The sequence below is a fragment of the Quercus lobata genome, chromosome 9 (genome assembly GCF_001633185.2).
Source record: "Quercus lobata isolate SW786 chromosome 9, ValleyOak3.0 Primary Assembly, whole genome shotgun sequence".
Taxonomy (NCBI): domain Eukaryota; kingdom Viridiplantae; phylum Streptophyta; class Magnoliopsida; order Fagales; family Fagaceae; genus Quercus; species Quercus lobata.
Window position 1 is genome coordinate 17,498,218 of NC_044912.1, and position 22,305 is coordinate 17,520,522.

General features: G+C 32.8%; 3 protein-coding genes across 3 annotated transcripts; 1 reads left to right on the plus strand and 2 right to left on the minus strand.

Moving 5' to 3' along the window:
• Positions 1 to 337: 337 nt before the first annotated feature.
• On the minus strand, positions 338 to 2,455 carry LOC115959469 (probable pectinesterase/pectinesterase inhibitor 41). Its single transcript, XM_031077887.1, has 2 exons — positions 1,451 to 2,455; positions 338 to 1,245 (listed from the first exon to the last, which is right to left on the minus strand). Exons 1-2 carry the CDS (start codon positions 2,400 to 2,402, stop codon positions 554 to 556), a joined length of 1,644 nt encoding a protein of 547 aa, XP_030933747.1. The 5' UTR covers positions 2,403 to 2,455; the 3' UTR covers positions 338 to 553.
• An 8,277-nt stretch (positions 2,456 to 10,732) lies between these two features.
• On the plus strand, positions 10,733 to 11,944 carry LOC115961319. The gene has a single exon (XM_031080317.1). It carries the CDS (start codon positions 10,733 to 10,735, stop codon positions 11,942 to 11,944), a length of 1,212 nt encoding a protein of 403 aa, XP_030936177.1.
• Positions 11,945 to 13,346: 1,402 nt separating this feature from the next.
• Positions 13,347 to 15,493, minus strand: LOC115959276 (probable pectinesterase/pectinesterase inhibitor 41). The gene is made up of 2 exons (XM_031077627.1): positions 14,499 to 15,493; positions 13,347 to 14,285 (listed from the first exon to the last, which is right to left on the minus strand). The coding sequence occupies exons 1-2, from the start codon at positions 15,448 to 15,450 to the stop codon at positions 13,594 to 13,596; spliced, it is 1,644 nt and encodes a 547-aa protein (XP_030933487.1). The 5' UTR covers positions 15,451 to 15,493; the 3' UTR covers positions 13,347 to 13,593.
• Between the last annotated feature and the right edge of the window lie 6,812 nt (positions 15,494 to 22,305).

Sequence of the window (22,305 nt, forward strand, 5' to 3'; positions counted from 1 at the left end):
GATTAGTATTACTATTGTTATTACTTTTATTGAATACCAATCACAACCTATCAGTTTAATAATTATGAAAAATGTTTGTATGAAATTTTTTTTATGTGATTAGACTTATTAGAAATTAAAATCTAATTAAATTCTTCATTGAGTTTTTGTTTTAATATATTATATAGACGTGCGTGGCTTTCCTTGGACCTTGTAAGAGAATCAACACCTACCTTTATCGATTTGACCTAACTTATGGGCATTTTTGGTCTTGAATCAAAGTCTGAATGCCACTACTAATTAATACACAATTTTTTTAAAATACATTTTCTTAAGCATAATTAACTGCTAAAATACAATAGATTATTACCATAAAAAGGAAGATCATATTTTTATTTTTATTTTTATTTTTTTTTGATGGAGGAAGATCATGATTTTATAGACTGACAAGTGTGGTTTTATGATGAATACTTCCCAAAATACATAACCAACTTTGTGTTGGAAAGATTGGGCATTACAAACATTGTAACTCACTAAGTAAATGACATGAAACTAGCTATATCCAAAGCGTTGCTCATATTAAGCCACCATTGTAAGGCACTCCAGTTTGAGGCAACCAATGATCCCCAAGCAAGAAGTTGGAAACAGTAAAATTAGCAGCATCTGTAGCATTAATCACATGGTAGCCAGGCCATGTAACTCTTTTTGTAGTGTTGGAACCAGGGCCTCTGTTATTATACTCAGCATAATATAATGTGTTTAGCCCAATATCTCCATTCCAATCATGCCAACCAGCAGGTTCTACCAAACTATCCATGAAAGATTGCACATAAACTGTCCTAGAATACTGCTTCCATGGCCTCCCTAGATATGTCTTCACTAGGAAATTGCTTGAAGCCAAATCATATGCAGCTCTAATTGTACAATTATGGATTGAAATACCCGTGTTTTGATTCGGGTCTGTTCGGCCTTGAGCAGTGATGGGATTGAATTGTCCTTTCATTGGCAACCGGGCATAGAAGTTGTTGTTTTGGAAAACAGCAGCAGCGTTTCCAAATATGAAATCTACTGTCCCATAGATATCACAATCTCTATAGAATTGCCTTAGTGAATGTGCAAATAAGGTGTCTTGGTACGCTTCAATGCTGCAGCTAAAAAATGTGGACAAATCAGCCATGTTTAGTACAGCAACGGCTTGCTGCTTGATTGCTCCTGCTGTATTACGGAAAGTAATGTTCATTGCCATAAACCCCTGTCCTCTCACAGCTGCAATGCATCATTGATGTAAAGCTTATTAACATCTGATGACAAATGTTGATAATATCATAAAATTTAGAGTAAATTATAATTTTTATTACTGAAATTTGGTGTATATATGTTTGATTTTGGTACCTCAAAATTTAAAAAGTTAAGCTAAAGTGTATAGAATATGGTGTATAAGTAATTCAAGTTTTTGATACTTGGTACTTACTGAAAGTTGCAGAGCTCATAGTTGTCCACCCATCTACCACGCTTCGGTTGCCTGTGATTATTGTTTGACTAATACCATCTCCAATCATCAACAAATAAGGCTTGTTTGTTGCAATTGACAAGTACTCCTGGTAAACACCAGCAGTGACATAAATCAAGAAGTATCCATCACTAGCAGCAGAGTTATTTGGTGCCGCATTAATGGCATCATTGATGGTGGTGAAATTCCCACCTCCATTTTTGTTCACAACCACCATTTCTCTTACCAAAACCCCTTTATCCTTACCTATCTGAATGAGTTTTCTCCGACTCATTGACTCATAAATCACTGACTTATTGATATGTTTCTTCCTTGGGTGCCATGTTTTCCCATTCTTCTTTCTTGGAACCCAACCTTGGGTAAAAAGAGCTAGAGAGACACTGTACAATTTAGTGTCATTAGAGAGTGGGACTGAGAGACCTTTTTTCACACTCCAAGCTGAAGCTGTGGCTTTAAGGCCATCTAAGCAAGTATCTTGGTTGGTTAAAATGGCACTAAGCAAGGTTTGGATGTCCTCAGCTTTGGAGCTGGATAGAGTGTCATTAGTGTTACTCACAGTATCAAAGGAGCTTGATAAGAAGTTTATGTTCAGCTCAGCAAGTGAATGACAATCCTTAAGAGCAAGGATTGCAGTTCTTGACAAAGTGGAACTGTGTCCAAGGTACTTGTCCACTAATTTAAGAAACTTGTAGGATTGGGATAGTGATTTATGGATTGAAAACCTGCCATAGTCATAGACATTGGCTGTGTGGTTATTAGGCAGCACAGATTTGCAAAAAGAAGGGTCTGGGGTAGACTTGCAAATGGTTCCTGAAGAGACAGGAGTGTTCAGAGGGTCATCAGCAAAAGATGGAGAGCTAAGAAAAGAAAGAACGAGAATGAGAGAGAACAAGAGCTTATTAGAAGAAGTCATTGTTGTGGACTAGGGGAATCTGAGTTTGAGGAGTGTGAATGATTGGTTTAGTTAGCTCATTAGGCTAATAGATATAGTGGAAGAGGGGAAAGTCAAGTCAGTTTTCACAATTCGTTTACTGTTTTCAACATGCCTATTATCAGAACCAACCATCCTTTCTAAGTCCACTTTAAATGCAAAATAAATAAATATTATTGTAATAAATAGATACAATTTTAGTTTGTAATATTTAATTTAGACCATGAAATAGATTCATTTCAAGTTAAAAAGATTTTTCATAAAATTTTGGAGAAAGTAAACAAAATCTTTTTATGATTTCTTGTTTATGAAATCCCATTTAAGTTTTAAGTGTAATACTTATTCCCTTTGTGGTATTATTTTATGTGTAACTCATTAATTGTGTCACACGTAACCCTTATGGAGTTTTTTGAATGCAACACAAAACTCCTCTTATAATGAGAGATTTCTAGTATTGTTGTTTAAGTGTTGTAGAAATATGTATGAGTAAAAAAGTTTATGTATATGTCAATATTATAGGCTTCATTAATATGCAAGCCATGTCTAGCCCATCTGCCCATGTTTGTTTTTCATTTATTTTTTCAGGTTTGCTTGATTGGCTTAATTTTATTAAATTTTCCTTCTTGATTTCGGATCTTCAATTTTGTCAATTAATTAAATTATTCTTATTTTGTTAATTGTTAGAGTATTTATAGTTTCTTACACATTCACATATTTTTATGGGATAATTACAGATTACCCACTTGTGATTTGGCCCGAATTTAACTTACTCACCTGTGATTTCATTTTTGACATTTTACCCACCTGAGGTTACTTCCGTTTAGTCTCTGTTACCCACCTTTGTTAAAAAAGATGGGTAAATAAGTCTTTTTACACCCATTTTATGTCTCTCTCCTCCCAAAAAAAAAAAAAAAAGATTAAAATATGGTATTGGTTTCTCATAATTCACAAGCATGAAGAACATATACCCAGAAAACTAATACAAATCAAATCAAGCAAAACCATGAGAGAGAGAGAGAGAGAGAGAGAGAGAGTAGTGGCATAGTTAAAGATTTTAGTTTGAAAACCTGGTTAACTGCCAACCATACTTGCCAGTTAAAAATCTCTCTCTGCCAACAGAACTCAAATATCAGCCACTCAAATATTTTCTCTCAAAGGCTTCTGTTCTTCGTTTTCTTCCTTATACTTATTTTTTGTGCTTGAACTAAGAAATTTATTAAAATCAAAGCATAACACAGTTTACAACATGACAACAAGGAGGATCAACAATTTCCAGCACTTAATTTCTAAAGTTTTGATTTTCAACATCCAAGATCTCACTCACACAAAGCCACTGGATATACATTGGCAGCACCCAAGGGGAGGATTGGCAAAGATTGACCAAGGGAATAGAGATATGAGAGAGGAAGGTTTCAAAGCCAAACAACAAACCCTCCAGAAAAAATCACAACATCATGAACAGTAGAATAAAAATTACTTGATTTGCTGGGTATAATAGAAGCAAAGTGAAAAATTCAAAACTAAACAACAACCCAGAACCCACAGAATCACCAGATCCGCCACCAAATCGGTCAACGATTTCCTAAATCGAACCCATGACCTTCAAAGCTGAGCTTCCTTTTGTGAGAATTTGAAGGAGGTGGCCTCGGGGGCAATGGACTCTTCAATTTGGCCGCCATAGCCAACGATGGCTTGGATTTGGAGGGGATGGAGGTCAAATCGAATGGCAGCGCATTCTCCTTGGCCGATTTAGACTTCCGAGAGGGACGTGGCTTGGTGGAGCTAGGGCTCGGCGATGACGCTGAATTGGTGGAATTCGCCTCCATCAAGATCGCGTTTCTAAACCAAATCCATACCCATGGTGGAACATTTGTTTTGTGTTTATTGTGATCTGTGAGCTCTCTCTCTCCAAGCTTATAATGCTGAAAATTTGTACGCGTGGATGGGAGTGTGTTTTGGGAGAGAGAGGAGTGTTTGATCTATTTTGGGTTTTGTCTTTGATAAAAAATGTGTTAGAGTAACATCTGAAAGGGAGGTGGGTTACGGAGTAGTAACGGAGGAAATGATAGGTGGGTAAAGTGTCAAAAATGAAACTACGAGTGGATAAGTTAAATTCAGGCTAAACCACAGGTGGGTAATCTGTAATTATCCCTATTTTTATTCTTACAAACACATAATTCTACTCCACTTTCACTTTCTGTGGATAGGTTTTCAACTCAGCTACTTCTTTCTATGTTGTAATAATTCATCTTAATATTCTTTATCACTTTCTGATTTTGATAATATGTTTAACAATTTATTTTTTAATTCTTCATTTATATTCAGTTCATTTATTTTGTTTTTGACTCTGCGATTATTCTTATAATGACCTACTTTTCCACATTTGTAACATGCAGGTTTTTTTTATCAGTTTTCTTCTTATAAAGTTATATTGTTTTTTATCTTCTTTTTTGTATTTTTTATATGTTTTATATGCATTATTTCTATTATATTTTCTTTCATAGTCTTTATAATTCTTTTCTCTTCTTCTTGATGGAGCTTTAAGAGGGGATACCCAAATTGTTCACAAATGATCCTAATTCTTGTCCTGCATACTTTCTATCTTTTTCTAATTGATACTTGAATATATTTACACAGTTAATTAACTCTAACAACTTATAGAAACACAATCAAGCAAGTCCAATATCCCCAACACAATCAAATCATGTGCAAAAAAAAAAAAAAGAGCTTTCTAGTACAATAATATATATTGATATTCATTATTAGGAGAACTAGAGTTCGAATCCCCTTTTTCTACTATTGTAAGTTTGTAACCATTGAATTTTTATAAAAAAAGGTCCCTACTCACTAGTGACACATAAAACCAAAGCTTAGATCACAATGAGTAAAATTTACTAGAACTATGGATTCTTAATACCTAAAAACAAAAATTGGACATAGACTGTTAACGTGACTCGAACCATAAGAAAAAAACCCGACTCTACATGAGATTTTAGACTCGAAGCAAAAATGGGTTAACTTGTACTTAACCCGTTAAACTTCCAAGTCGGGTCAACACATACCTTGCCAATTTTTTTTTTTTTTTTTAGTTTTTATTTTTATTTTAAAGAAACTGGCTGTAGGGATTTAAATGTAATTTTAATTCATGTGTAGAATAGTCATGGCTATAAGATTTTTGTAGGTGGGTGAAATTTTAGGGAAGAGACATAACTATAATAATGACTTTGACGATAACTAAACAGTGATGATTTCCTGGAAAACTTGATAGGCACCCCACTAAGAAAGAAAAAACTCACTTTACAGCTTGGAGGCTGGCCAAGGAGGCTCCAATGGCTAAGTGTGTGAGAGAAGTTTTATATGAGTGATAGACAAAAAGTGATTAATTTTTTATTGAACCAATTGAAATGGCCAAAATATCTTGACCCGTCGGCTACACTATCGCATGAGGGTTTTTCCTTACTTCGAAGAGAAGATAGAGCAAAGAGAGATTTTACATGTCCCATTCCACCATGCTTAGGCAAGAAGATAAAGAAAAGAGAGATTTTATGTGTCCCATCCCACCATGCCTAGGTTGTAGAGTGTGTATATATAATTTAATTTTGTATACATATCATATTTAAAATTTATTTATTTTTATAAATACTCTTTTATTATCTTCAAAACACTTGTCTTATTCTATCTTAGCACTCTCACGGCACCCCTCTATTTTCTCTCTCATCTTTATCATTTAATTTCATATCTCATGTAAGTTTTTTCCACTTTGAAGAGGAGATAAGAGTCGAGAATACACGAGCTGACTTTACTCTACCGACTTTACAATACGATTATCAGTTGCCATCCCCAGTACCATTAAACATCATGTCAATCATTTTTATGTTATCTGTCTACAAAGTCTATAGACTATAGTAGAGTCATGACTACTTAGTGGAAATTAAGAATGATACACTGTTTCCCTATCCTTTTAGAGCCACATTTGATTCTCAAAAAAAAAAAAAAAAATAGAGCCACATTTGTTTGATGATTCATTTTCCCAATTTAAATCAGACTTGCAAAGGACTATTGGCCTCCCAACTTTTTTCTGGGACCATTCCCCCACACGAATGCAGGAAATTTTATTCTTATAAGATTGCAAACGTGAGAATATTAAAATGGTCTTCTTTTGTTTTATACAAAACATGAATTAATTAATTTGGCGTTCAAAGTACTCTATATTGCATAAGAGTAGATTGGATTATCAACAACAATAAAGCACAGCAATGAGGGGTGTTGTCTTTTTTTTGGATAAGTGGAAAGGAGTGGCTCATGGTTGTTAATGAGAAGACTCGTATTCCAAGGATTATAACTAATTTATGACCACTAACTTTTATATATACGCTAGCATTGGCGGCACGTGCTGCCTCCGGTAGTGAGAAAATTAATATAGAATTTGTGTATGAAATCGTGAATTTTGGCTTACTTAATTTGATTATATTAAAAAATAAGTCTAAGAATACAACAAAATATCATAATATTTTCACAATATCTTTATTTTTAGGATCCGAATAGGTATTTTTTTTATTTTATTTGAGAGAAATGTTACATTCATAACATTTTTAGAACAAATTATAAATGATAAGTTATTTTTTGTTTTAAACTGATAACATTGTTATTGTTATTCTCAAAACATTTATTTTCAGTTGTGATTGGTTACAGTCTCATATTTTATTATTTTATTTCGATTTGTAAGAAATTGACACTTCAATATTTATAAAAATATTGTGAAATTTGTTATATCGGTATAACAATATATATGCCAGCTTACATAAATATTTAAAAGAAAAAAAAAACACAAACCGATTACTAGGGGAAAAAAAAAAAAAAACTTTAGGCACGGTAGAAATTAATGTTAAAATATTGTGGACTTAGCATTTTTTTTATTTGATCTATAAGAAACTGAGATCTCAACAATTGTGAAAATATTGTGATAATAATAAGTGTTGTAACACTTTCTCAAAACATTTATTTTCAGTCGTGGTTAGTCACAGTCTCATATTTTATTATTTTATTTCGACTTGTAAGAAATTGGCACGTCAATAATTGTGAAATTTGTTGTGTTAGTATAACAATATATATGCCAGCTTACATAAACATTTCAAAGAAAAAAAAAAAAAAAAACTTTAGTGCTATCCATCAATAATAGCTTACCTATGATTTGTTGTGAAATTAATGTTAAAATGTTGTGGATTTAGCATATTTTTTATTTGATATATAAGAAAAGGAGATTTCAACAATTGTGAAAATATTGTGATAACAATAAGTGTTGTAACATTTTTTTTAAATATTTATTTTCAGTTGTGGTTAACTACAGTCTCATATTTTATTATTTTATTTCGACTTGTAAGAAATTGACACGTCAATAATTGTGAAAATATTGCGAAATTTGTTATGTCAGTATAATAATATAAATTTCAGCTTATATCAATATTTAAAAAAAAAAAAAAAAAAAAAACTTTAGGCACTGTAGCTACAGTGCCGGTTGAATAAACAAAACGGTTGAAAAAAAAAAAAAAAAAAAAAAAAGGGACTCACGAAACTAAAGCACTGTTGTAGCTACAGTGCTGCACAATGCCAACACTCTGGATGCACAGTACTAAAGCATTGTAGTGGCACAGTCACTTTTATTATAAAACATTTATTTTCAGTTGTAGTTGGCTACTGAAGCATTGTATACAAACTTTTATTTTATTATTTTATTTCGACTTGTAAGAGGTTGACACGTCAATAATTGTGAAAATATTGTAAAATTTGTTGTGTCAGTATAATAATATAAATGTCAGCTTACATCAATATTTAAAAGAAAAAAAATACACACAAACCAATTACTGAATTAAAAAAAAAAAAATTTAGGCATTGTAGCTGAATAAACAAAAGGGTTGAATAAACGAAAAAAAAAAAAAAAAATATTCACGAAACCAAAGCACTATTGCAACTACAGTGCGCTCATAGTGCAAAAACACTGGATGTATAGTGATATATATAAAAGGGGAAAAAAGTACAAACAAAAAAAGAAAAAAGAAAAAAAAAGTGGCTAACCAAAATAGAACCGTAGATGAACAGTGAAAAATACTGATAAACAGTGCAAAAATACTGTAGAAAAAAGAGCACAAATCAATGACTGGGAAAAAATAAAAATAAAAGAAGCGATGAACAATACATATTGAATAAACCAAAAGTACTGTAGTTTTTACATATTCACCCAACAAGTGTCACAACATTTTCACAAAACATTTATTTTCAGTTGTAGTTAGTCACAGTTTCATATTTTATTATTTTATTTTTACTTATAAGAAATTAATACCTCAATAATTGTGAAAATATTGTGAAATTTATTGTGTCAGTATAACAATATATATTCGGGTTCTTATAAATATTTTAAAAAAAAAGTACAAACGGAAGACTAAAAAAAAAAACTTTGTAACTACTGTAGCTACAGTGCCACTTGAACAAACCAAAAGTACGGTAGCTTTTACACATTCACCTAACAAGTGTCACAATATTTTCACAAAACATTTATTTTCAGTTGTGGTTGGTCACAGTTTCATATTTTATTATTTTATTTTGATTTATAAGAAATTGACACCTCAATAATTGTAAAAATATTGTGAACTTTGTTGTCTAGTAAAATATATATATATATATATATATATAAAAGGGAAAAAAAAAAGGTACAAATGGAAGACACAAAAAAAAAAAAAAAAAAAAAAAAAAAAAAAAGCGCAAAGTGCCTCACCAAAGTACTGTTACCGCTACAGTACTTACACAGTACAAACACACTGAATGTACAGTGCCGAAGCACTGTAGCAGGCATTTACGCTTTATATATAAGAAAAAAAGTACAAACAGAAGACTTAAAAAAAAAAACTCTGTAGCTACAGTATGCTACAGTGCTTACACAGTATAAACACACTGACTGTAAAGTGCCGAAGTACTGTAGCGGGCATTGACACATTTTATATATAAGAAAAAAAGTACAAACGGAAGGCTAAAAAAAATAAATAAATAAACTTTGTAGCTACTGTAGTTACAGTGTCACTTGAACAAATTAAAAGTACGGTAGTTTTTACATATTCACCTAATAAGTGTCACAATATTTTCACAAAATATTTATTTTTTATTGTGGTTGATCACAGTTTCATATTTTATTATTTTATTTTGACTTATAAGAAATTGACACCTTAATAATTGTAAAAATATTGTGAAATTTGTTGTATAGTAAAAATATATATATAAAAGAAAAAAAAAAGTATAAACGGAAGACCAAAAAAAAACTGTAACTACTGTAGCTACAGTTCAACTGTAGCTACTGTTCAAAACTGAAGAAAAAAAAAAAAAAAAAAAGCAAAGTGCCTCACCAAAGCACTGTTACCGCGAACTGTAGCTACTGTTCAAAACTGAAGAAAAAAAAAAAAAAAAAGCAAAGTGCCTCACCAAAGCACTGTTACCGCTACAGTACTTATACAGTACAAACACATTGAGTATATAGTGCCGAAGCACTGTAGCGGGCATTGGTACTTTTTATATATATGTATATATTGTGAAATCTGTATACAAGGCAAGTCAAGAGTTCAATGTAACTACCCAAACTCTACCATAAACAAACTATGGAAGCTAAAAGTTCATGATAGAGTTAAAATGTTCCTATGGAGCCATGGAGGCTGGGATTAAACATGTTGCCTACAAAGGAGAAGCTGGGACAGAGAATTGGGGCTACTAACAAATCTTGTTGCTTCTGTAATGCTTGTGTGGAGGACAATTCTCATTTGTTCTTATATTATCATGTGGCACAATCTATGCCAATATACACCATGTCCTCATTCAATATTCCAAACAAAGTGTGCAACAACTTGGATGCCCTAACTAGAAGGTTCTGGTGGAAGCCTAAACAAAAGGAGGGAAGATTTCTGGCTTGGAAAGCTTGGGACAGCTTATGTTGTCCAAGAAAGAGTGGTGGTTTGGGGTTCAAAAAAGCCAAAAACATAAACTCTGCATTACTGGCAAAGTTGGCATGGATGATAGCATCCAAGAGAGATAGCCTCTGTATGAGGATTCTCAGAGCAAAATATAAGGTAAAAGATGATTAGCTTAGGGCGGAAGCGTCTAAGTATGCATCCCCCACTTGGAAAGCAATTGAGAAAGCAAGGGAAGTAGTCAGAAGGGGAGCTTGCTTCCTCATTGGAGATGGTGAATCAATTGATGTTTGGGTAGACCCTTGGGTTCCATGGATTGAAGGCTTCATCCCAGCCCCAAAAGTTGAGTCAAACTGTCTGTTGCCCATGAAAGTAGCTGAGCTTATTGATTTTGAGCTTCACACTTGGAAGACTACCATGGTTCAGGATATCTTTAACCCCATTTCAGCTCAAGCAATCCTATCCATTCCCATCCCTATCAGGCTGAGGCCAGATAAGCTATTGTGGATTCCAGACTCCAAAGGTCTTTTCTCAGTCAAATCTGCTTATAAGGAGCTGTTGGCTAATCCCCCTTCCCAAGCTACCACCGTAGTTAAATGGTCAAAGCTTTGGAAATTGAGAGGTCCGGAAAGAATCAAAATGTTCCTCTGGAGAATTGCAGTAAATGCTCTCCCCACGAGAGAAAACTTAATGAGCCGCATGGATATTTCTGAGCCATGGTGTGTACTCTGTAACCAGGAGGTGGAATCTGCTGCTCATCTTTTCCTTAAATGCCCTGCAGCCAAGGCGATTTGGTTCTCTGCATGCTGGGGTTTCAAATCAGATGAAGCTCACTTAGCTCTTCCTAGTGACATCATTAAGGTAATTTTGGAACCTCCTCCGGCCCTCTGTCAAATGCAAGATATGTGGCTAGTATCCCTAAATATGGCTCTTACTATGGAGGAAATTTGGTGCATCCGCAATGCTGTTATACACCAAAACGGTACTGTTGACCTCCAGGCTTCCATAAGCAGGATTGGGAAAAAACTGAATGAATGTGCTAAGGTTTTCTTCATCCCTCAAGCGCCTTTAGCTGAACAACCAGTGGTGCACTGGTCTCCCCCTCCTTTGGGATATACCAAACTCAATGTGGATGCGGCCATTTCTCAGAACAACTCAGCCTTAGCGGTCATTGCTAGAGATGCTCATGGTCGTGTGTTGAAGGCCTGGTCTAAGATTCTGCCAAAGAGATCCCCGCTCTCTGCTGAAACCGAAGCCATTTTGTGGGCTCTGCAGCTTGCTAAAAGTGAGGCTTGGAGTGAGATCATTCTGGAAAGTGACTCAAAGAATAGCATTGATGCAATCATGGACTGCACGTCTTGTCCCCTTTGGTCTATCTCCTCCCTGGTTTCGGACATTTGTTTCCTGGCTAAGTCTTTTGATTCTTGTCAGTTTTTTTGGATTAGTAGAATCTGTAATTCTGCTGCCCATGAGGTAGCAAGGTTTGCTTTAGTGTCTTTAGTGTCTTTCAGTTTGGTCTCGGAAAATCTTCCAGCTAGTGTGGCTAGTGCTTGTAAGGAAGATGCTTGTTTTTGTTAATTTCGTTTCTTTCAATGATATTGCAGCTTATCAAAAAAATATTATCATGTGGCAAAAGAGCTATATGGATTGGAGGCCCCTTGGGAATTAGAAGTGACAATCTGGATATAAACAACCATGTAGATATCATTAAATTGGTGGTGGATCTTCCAGCTTAGTTTTACCAATCCAAGGAGGAAGCCAATCAATGCTCCTTACTTATGGCCATTACTTTTGAGGCCCTTTGGAATCTTAGAAACGTTGTCGCTTTTCAAAGGGAGAAGGTCAATCTACCAGTCATCATCCAAAACATTTGCAGCAAGGCTATTGAGTATTCTTTGATTACAGAAATTGTACACCACAAAGAACAAGACCTAGATAAAGTTTGTAGATCGTTCCCTCGTTCATCAAATGTAGTCAGGCTCAATGTTAATGCTATTGTCACAAATACCTTCACTACTTTGGCTTTAGTAGCTGAAAATGCTTTTGGTGACGTACTTATGACTTGGACAAAATAGAATGTCTTTTTTTTTTTTTCTTTTTTTGATGAACGACAAAATAGAACGCCTTGTGAAACCCTCTATAGGCCAAAGCTGCAGCTTTTCTTTGGGCATTACAGATTGCACAATCTGAGGGACTTAAGAATATTATTGTGGAAGAAGATTCTAGGCAATGTGTTGATGCTTTAAATTCAGGTTAACCTCTACAGAGTGGTCTATTTACATCATTTTGTTAGTGTTTGAACCCAGCAAAGGTTTTGTCCAGATTGTTTTTAGTTGGGTTAGGAAAGATGCTAATTGTGTTGCACGTTCCCTTATTAAATTTGCTGCTGCTCATAGGTTTTTTGGATATTGTAACAAATACTCTCTTCCTCTAGTTGTTGTTAAGCAATTGAGAAACGATGGTGCTTCTCTTGTTGTTTAATGAAGGTTGGGTATTATCAAAAAACAAATATAAGCATTATAAACTCTAGTTGAGTTTTTTTTTTTTTTAAATACTTTATAAATTTATATGCATGAATTTACTATAAACACTTGAAAATATTTAAAATGTAATGAGAAGGATACTTGACACAAAATTAGAGTGCATGTAAAATTTAAAGGTACTTGACATCAAAATAGAGTGGAATTAAAATGACACTTGGTACAAAATTATAGTATAATTAAACGATAATGCTTAGACACAATAAAATTTTTTTTTTCACAATATGTTGAAGTAATATATTGTGATTAGTACTACCATTGTTATTACTTTTATTGTATACCAATCACAACCTATCAACTTAATACTTGTGAAAAATAATTTTATGAAATTTGTTATGTGATTAGAATTACTAAAAATTAAAATCTAATTAAATTCTTCATCGAGCTTTCGTTTTAATATATTATATAGACGTGCACGGCTAAGAGAATCAACACCAACCTTTATCGATTGACCAAACTTGTTGGTCTTGAATCAAAGTCTGAATGGCACTGCCACTACTAATTAATATGCAATTTTTTTTAAATACATTTTCTTAAGCATAATAACTGCTAAAATACTGACACGTGTGGTTTTGCTATGAATACTTCCCAAAATACATAACCAACTTTGTGTGGAAAGATTGGGCATTACAGACATTGTAACTCACCAAGTAAATGACATGAAACTAGCTATATCCAAAGCATTACTCATATTAAGCCACCATTGTAAGGCACCCCAGTTTGAGGCAACCAATGATCCCCTAGCAAGAAGTTGGAAACAGTAAAATTAGCAGCATCTGTAGCATTAATCACATGGTAGCCAGGCCATGTAACTCTTGTTGTAGTGTTGGAACCAGGGCCTCTGTTATTATACTCGGCATAATATAACGTGTCTAGACCAAAATCTCCATTCCAATCATGCCAACCAGCAGGTTCTACCAAACTATCCATGAAAGATTGCACATAAACTGTCCTAGAATACTGCTTCCATGGCCTCCCTAGAAATGTCTTCACTGGGAAATTGCTTGAAGCCAAATCATATGCAGCTCTAATTGTACAATTATGGATTGAAATACCCGTGTTTTGATTCGGGTCTGTTCGGCCTTGAGCAGTGATGGGATTGAATTGTCCTTTCATTGGCAACCGTGCATAGAAGTTGTTGTTTTGGAAAACAGCAGCAGCGTTTCCAAATATGAAATCTACTGTCCCATAGATATCACAATCTCTATAGAATTGCCTTAGTGAATGTGCAAATAAGGTGTCTTGGTACGCTTCAATGCTGCAGCTAAAAAATGTGGACAAATCAGCCATGTTTAGTACAGCAACGGCTTGCTGCTTGATTGCTCCTGCTGTATTACGGAAAGTAATGTTCATTGCCATAAACCCCTGTCCTCTCACAGCTGCAATGCAACATTTATGTAAAGCTTATTAACATCTAAAACAGTGATGACAAATGTTGATCATATCATAAAATTTAGAGTAAATTATACTTTTTATTACTGAAATTTGGTGTATATATGTTTGATTTTGGTACCTCAAAATTTTAAAAGTTAAGCTGAAGTGTATAGAATATGGTGTGTAAGTAATTCAAGTTTTTGATACTTGGTACTTACTGAAAGTTGCAGAGCTCATAGTTGTCCACCCATCTACCACGCTTCGGTTGCCTGTGATTATTGTTTGACTAATACCATCTCCAATCATCAACAAATAAGGCTTGTTTGTTGCAATTGACAAGTACTCTTGGTAAACACCAGCAGTGACATAAATCAAGAAGTATCCATCACTAGCGGCAGAGTTATTTGGTGCCGCATTAATGGCATCATTGATGGTGGTGAAATTCCCACCTCCATTTTTGTTCACAACCACCGTTTCTCTTACCAAAACCTCTTCATCCTTACCTATCTGAATGAGCTTTCTCCGACTCATTGATTCATAAATCACTGACTTATTGATATGCTTCTTCTTTGGGTGCCATGTTTTCCCATTCTTCTTTTTTGGAACCCAACCTTGGGTAAAAAGAGCTAGAGAGACACTGTACAATTTAGTGTCATTAGAGAGTGGGACTGAGAGACCTTTTTTCACACTCCAAGCTGAAGCTGTGGCTTTAAGGCCATCCAAGCAAGTATCTTGGTTGGTTAAAATGGCACTAAGCAAGGTTTGGATGTCCTCAGCTTTGGAGCTGGATAGAGTGTCATTAGTGTTACTCACAGTATCAAAAGAGCTTGATAAGAAGTTTATGTTCAGCTCAGCAAGTGAATGACAATCCTTAAGAGCAAGGATTGCAGTTCTTGACAAAGTGGAACTGTGTCTAAGGTACTTGTCCACTAATTTAAGAAACTTGTAGGATTGGGATAGTGATTTACGGACTGAAAACCTGCCATAGTCGTAGACATTGGCTGTGTGGTTATTAGGCAGCACAGATTTGCAAAAAGAAGGGTCCGGGGTAGACTTGCAAATGGTTCCTGAAGAGACAGGAGTGTTCAGAGGGTCATCAGCAAAAGATGGAGAGCCAAGAAAAGAAAGGACGAGAATGAGAGAGAACAAGAGCTTATTAGAAGAAGTCATTGTTGTGGACTAGGGGAATCTGAGTTTGAGGAGTGTGAATGATTGGTTTAGTTAGCTCATTAGGCTGATATATATAGTGGAAGAGGGGAAAGCAAGTCAGTTTTCACCATTCGTTTACTGTTTTCAACATGCCTATTATCACAGTTAGCCATACTTTCTAAGTCCACTTTAAATGCAAAATAAAAAAAAATATTATTGTAATAAATAGCTACAATTTTAGTTTGTAATATTTAATTTATTTCATGAAATAGATTTATTTCAAGTTAAAAAGATTTTTCATAAAATTTTGGAGAAAGTAAACAAAATATTTTTATGATTTCTTGTTTATGAAATCCCATTTAAGTTTTAAGTGTAATACTTATTTCCTTTATGGTATTATTTTATGTGTAACTAATTAATTGTGTCACACATAACCCTTATAGAGGTTTTTTGAATGCAACACAAAACTCTTCTTACAGTAAAAGATTTTTAATATTTTAAGTATTGTAAAAATATTTATGAGTAAAAAAATGTTATAAAAATACGTATTGTAATATTTAAATACTAAAAATCATTATTTAAAGGTCAACCTGTCTATTCACATGAAAATGTTGTATCCATTCCACTTTACTGTTGGCAGAATCTAAGATAACAATTTGTGAGTGATAGAGAATCACTATCACTTAAATCTATGAGTGCTAACATTAATAGTTCTATTTTCAAACCGCTTACACACACTGCCATTTTAGCAAATGGTAGAAGTTGTGTCGTGTGCATTAATTGTATGACTTTCTAGAATGTTGTAGAGGGTATGTGGTGCCTGTGATTGGTGAAGTCAGCCACACACTAACCCACGGGAGCTACAAAAAGCTGTACTGCAAATCTTATTTTAATGAATCCACTATAAATATTCCTCGACAATTTAGTGTTGTTTGCACACTAAGTTTTGTGGCATTTGCCATATTGTGCGGTCGGTGACCGGCCCTGACATTTCTATCTTTTTACACTGTTATCTCAATTACCAAACTAATTTCATAAAGGAAAATCCCATTTTGGTGCGTTTGCACGCTCAGTTTTGTGTCATTTGCCATAGTGTGCGGTCGGTGACCGGCCCTGACATTTCTATCCTTTGACACTCTAATCTCAATTACCAAACTAATTTCATAAAGGAAAATCCCATTTTGGTGCTACGTGCACTTGCAAAATCTACGTCATATCGCAGTGCGTCACATCGCAGTGCTCTTCCTTTCAATTAATGAAAAGAAATAAATATTGAAGGTTTGTTAAGTGATTTTTAAGATCTTATAATATTTATGAAATTTTTATTCAAAATCTTAAAGGTTGATTAAGTAATTTTGAAGTTCTTATAATATTTATGAAATGTTGGTTTGAAATCTCTTATTAGTGTCTTGGAAATATTCTTAAGAGATTCCTCTTTGTAATAATTTAATATGTGTAAAATAGAAAGACCGTATACATTTAAAGAAATAATTAAATAATCAAAAAAAAGTTTAAATACCATGTTTGTAAAATAAAATAAAAGCAATATGCAAATAGCTTAGCCTAAAAACAAATGGTTGTTCTAGTGATGCTGGGCCACTCAAATGTAAAATGGGAGTCCTAGTCACCAGTCAGTCCTTTTTAGATTTAAAATTAATCTTGTCTCCTTGTGTTTAATTGTTTAAAAATTATAATAGATTCTTTGGGCTCTTAACTATATTTCGACTTGTGATTCCATAAGTACAGTTGTTAATAAAAAATAACATACACTAACAACAAACAAGTACATGGGAACTACTTGTTTAAAGTTATTACCGTTGGCTCTAAATTCTAATCATATTTTGATTTGTGATAAATCCATAGTTTCCTATAAAAATAAAAGGCACTAACAAGTATATGGGAAGGGTATGCTTAAATTTATGCATGTGAGAACCTAATTTCACATGTATTTCGGATAAAGCGATCTTGAAAGGCAATGTTAACATGGTGGTTGTTTTTTTTAAATTTATTTATTTATTCATTATGAGAATTGGTTAAATTTTTTAGATCCATAGATGATAGAACTCATCCGTGAATTCAGTCATGCTTTTTCTCAATATGGTCCCGCGCCACAATTCTAGATTTGACTTGTATGGGTCAGAACTATCACATTAATAGCTCTAGCTACAAAAAAACAAAAACAATGCATGATTGTGATTATGATATGCCTAACCTGTTTGTCACATTGAGTCACAAGTCTTATTCTTTTTTACTTGAATAAAAGCTAGAATTATTTAATGTACCTATGTATATGCAGTAATGTTTAGATATATATATATATATATATATATATATGAATGTATATGTAGATGTTAAGGGCATTACAACCACAGAAGATATGATGCAATAAAAATGGGTTACTCATTGTAGAATTTGAATTGTTCCTCTTGGTTCCCTCTGTGTGTTGCTAGCTGGTCTACACAAAAGTTTACTTCTCAAAAAATATGTATGACAACTCTGACCTCGAACTATTGGCCCTTAACAAATATTTTTTTACAATCAAATGCAAAGATATGAGGAGGTATATCTTGTTACGGGTATACGAATCTTTTTTCTTATGGTTAATGTCTCTTCCATGGTAGAGACATTAGCTCATTATGTAAATAATGGTGACCTAAAAGAGAATCCATCTTAGGAATAACATTCTTATAGTCTTTATCCTATGTGAAGGTCTCGATCTTTGGTGCTGCCCAAATCTTACCCGTGATATTGTGTAGATATGTGGTATATTTTGATGGAGATCTCACCTAACTATTTGCCCATATGCTTTCTAATTAGGCTGTGTTAGTGACTGCCGACTCAGGTTTGCCTTTGGAGGAGTTCAATTTCACTTTGCCTTTGGGTTAGGGTATTTGCCATGCTATGACAGGTGAGTCAATGTGGTGTGACATTTGATTTTATGTGGATACGCCGTTTGGAAGTATTCAGTTACATATTGAAAGCTTCTATGGATGACATGTAGTGGTGTGATCATTTGTTTTTTGAAAATAAGTTGGTTTCAATCGAGCCAAATGCCCTAGCTCATGAGAATGAAATGAGTAGTGCCCAAGTTAGTTGACTTGAGTCTTGCAAGTTTGGCTGATTGAGGTTTAGGTGGTACCAATCAAATCCTAGTAGTTTCATACTTCCATATCTAAAAATGTAAGAGTGACATCTTATCTTAACTGCTAATGAGTTACAAAGCTCTTTGTAATTTCTTAATTAGTTGACTTAATGTGTTACAATTATACAAAACCTAAAAAAAGTAATTTATATCTATATCTATATCTATATCTATATATTTCTTAAAACTGAAGCGTAACATTTATTATTGTTATGCTCCAATTGAGCCATATCAGCATCCATGTCATTTTTTTTTATACCAATTTTTCTATAATTGTTTTTAAATTTTTTTTTTTAATATTTACACTTCTCCAACCTTTTTTCCTCCCTTACCTTTTCATTTCCCCACTACTTCTCCAACTTTTCTCCCTTCCTTACTTTTTCATTTCCCTACTACCATCTAAATTAATATCATTTTTCCTTTTTCCCTTCATTTTCCTTTATTTTTGTCTTTTCTTATTCACTTTCTCTTACTATAAATTTGTCACTATCAATCTATCTCTTTCATTCTATACATAGTTTTTCCTCACAATAAAAAGGTTCTCTCTCTCTCTCTCTCGCTCTCTCAAATTTTTGGTGGATTTTTTTTCTTGCATATCTACTTTAGGTTGATAATTTTTTAAATCTTTTAAAACTCTACTTTGGATTAATGTGATTTAGTTTTGTTTTTTAAATTGTTTTTGTTCTCTTTAATTGTTAAATGTTCTCCTATTGTGTTATAAAGAATTAAATATAGAGACTCCACCTCCTGCCCGTGAGGCTGTGTATTTGGACTCATTATCTCTAAATGAATGAAAGTCTTTTGGTCCGGTTTCAAAAAAATAAATAAAGCATATAAAAATATAATATTATTCTATTTATTGTAAATTGATATTTCTCCTATTACATAGCATGATTTTTTATAGTGTTCAACTTAGATGTTAAACTATGAGACTTACTAATTTTTGTTTATTCTTTAATCCTTGATGGTGGACAAAGTACTCTTAATAGTTGTATTAGAAGTACACTATAATTTCATTTATCTATATATTTCTAAAAACTGAAGCATAGCATTTATTATTGTTACGCTCCAATTGAGCTACATCAGTGTCCACATCATTATCTTTTTTTTTCTTTTTTACCAATTTTTCTATAATTGTTTTTAACATTTTTTTTTAATATTTACACTTCTTCAACCTTTCTCCCTCCCTTTCCTTTTCATCTCCCCACTACTTCTTTAACCTTTCTCCCTTCCTTACCTTTTCATCTCCCCACTACCATCTAAATTAATATCATTCTTCCTCTTTCCCTTCATCTTCTTTTATTTTTGTTTTTTGTTATTTGCATCCTCTTACTATAAATTTGTCGCTATCTCTTCCATTCTATGCATAATTTTTCCTCACAACAAAAGGTTCTCTCTCTCTCTCTCTCTCTCAAATTTTTGGTGGATTTTTTTTTTATTGTTAAATGCTATCCTATTGCGTTATAAAGAATTAAATATAGCATATAAAAATATAATATTATTCTATTTATTGTAAATTAATATTTCTTCTATTACATAGCATATTTTTTATAGTGCTCAATTTAAATGTTAAACTATGAGACTTTACTAATTTTTGTTTATTCTTTAATCATTTGTGGTGGACAAAGTACTCTTAATAGTTGTATTAGAAGTACACTATAATGCCATTTATTTAAAGAAAACCAAAAGTTAACCAAACGAAAATAATCGGATGAGTGACAAATTTTAGCTTTTGTAATTTTCTTTTAATTATTATTATATTGGGAGAGACGAATCTTTCCCCAATCAGGTATTGTCCGCTTTGGGAATGGGCCAAGGGCCGATGCCACCCTCACGGATTTGTTCAGTCCCACATCAGGGAGAGACGCCTCCTACCCTTGCCTTATAAGCATTAAGCCTAAGGAAGGGTGTACCAATCATGTGTAGTACTACACATGATTGATACACACTTGAACCCAAAGCAGGTACAATTCCTTCTTGGGGAGAGGTTCGTCCCTCCCACAATTATTATTTTAAAACAATGCATATATAGAAATTTTATTTTTAGATTTTGCTAATAATTGTTTATTTGATAATATGTTTTGGGTGGATGAAATTACAACAAATTTTTTTCCTAATTGGTCCAATTAATTATTGTTAAGTTTTATTAATTTTCTTAGTTACATTTTTTGGTGTTTTGGATTGTAGGAAAAAAAAAATAAAGTTTGAAAAAGTTTGTTTAAAACTAAAAGAATAATTTCCAAATTTTATATTTATTAAAAAACGAATATTTTCATTAACTTGCCTTTTGAATTTCTGAGAAAAATTGTATTGTTTTCATTTTGGTACAACAAAATTTATATTTATGATTGTTCTTATATTACATTTATAATTATTCCTATAATAAATAAAAATATGACTACAAAATACATTACTCTTTATTAAATTAGTTTAAATTGTAAATAAATAAATAAATACAACTACCATAAAATAATTATCACGCGCAACGCACGGGTTCACGGCTAGTATTACTAAAAGCTGAAGTGTAGCATTTAATGTTACTATGCTCTAGTTAAGCCACCTCATCCTCCACCTCATACTAAAAAAAATATATAATAATAATAAAAAAATCCTTTTTTCCTTTATGATTTCTCTCTATTTTTTATTTTTAAAAAATGAAATATAGATCATGAGGAAACATGTTGATGCACTCTATTAAGATGACTATTCATCTCCTTCTCAAAAAAAAAAAAAAAAAAAAAATGACTATTCATTTGCTACTAATCTACTACATATACTAAATCATCTCAATTGTTATTCATACAACATGAGTTATTATCTTCAGTTATGACTATTCATATCCTTCCATCCAAAATTGGAATTTGGAAGCAAAACGGTTTCTTTGTAACAGTTTAACCCTTCCACTTTCAATAGCTAATCCAAATCTTATATATTTTACTTGTAAGTTCTCTCTCTCCATCTCCACTTTAGTTTTTTTCCCCCAAATTTTTGAACTTAGCCAATGCCTAGTGAATATGCAAAACAAAGGTGTGCAAACTATCAAGAATTCAATTCCACTATTGATTATTGCTTACAATCCCAGAGGAATTTATCGATTCTTTATTGAAATTTTGGGAAATCAATTTCTTTTACATATCCCTCTTGATTTTTGTTTAGGTGTGTTCACAATGTTGAATTATCACCATATTTGTATCTCAACTTCTAATGACTTTATGAATGGTTAGTATTTTTTGTTTAATGTTAAGACTAAATGCTAATTTGCTCACAATGTGCATGATGTTATATTTCTAGAAGGTAGCCAACCAATCAACGTAACTCATTTTTTTAAATAATAATAATTCTATGTTTTTTCATTTAGTCACAATACAAATTGTTTTTTTACCAACCATTGGCACTGGCTCCCCTATCTATGTGTTTAGCAATATTCATGAACTCTTCTCTTGGATATGTTTTTGTACTTATTTTCTTTACATATACAAATTTTGGTCTGTAAAAAATGCATGCCTTTATTATTTTCGAGGTATCTCTATGTCTCTCTCTCATTACATTATTCTTATGTGTATCATTTTTGTATTTATCTATCTAACTTATATATATATATATAATCTTTTGATTTTTTTTTTTTTTTTTTTTTTTGCCCTTAAGGTTGGCCCTTACAACAAATAGATTTCATACTAAACAAAAAACTCAATTATGTTGTCATCATTTTTTTTTTTTTAATTTTTAAGGGATAT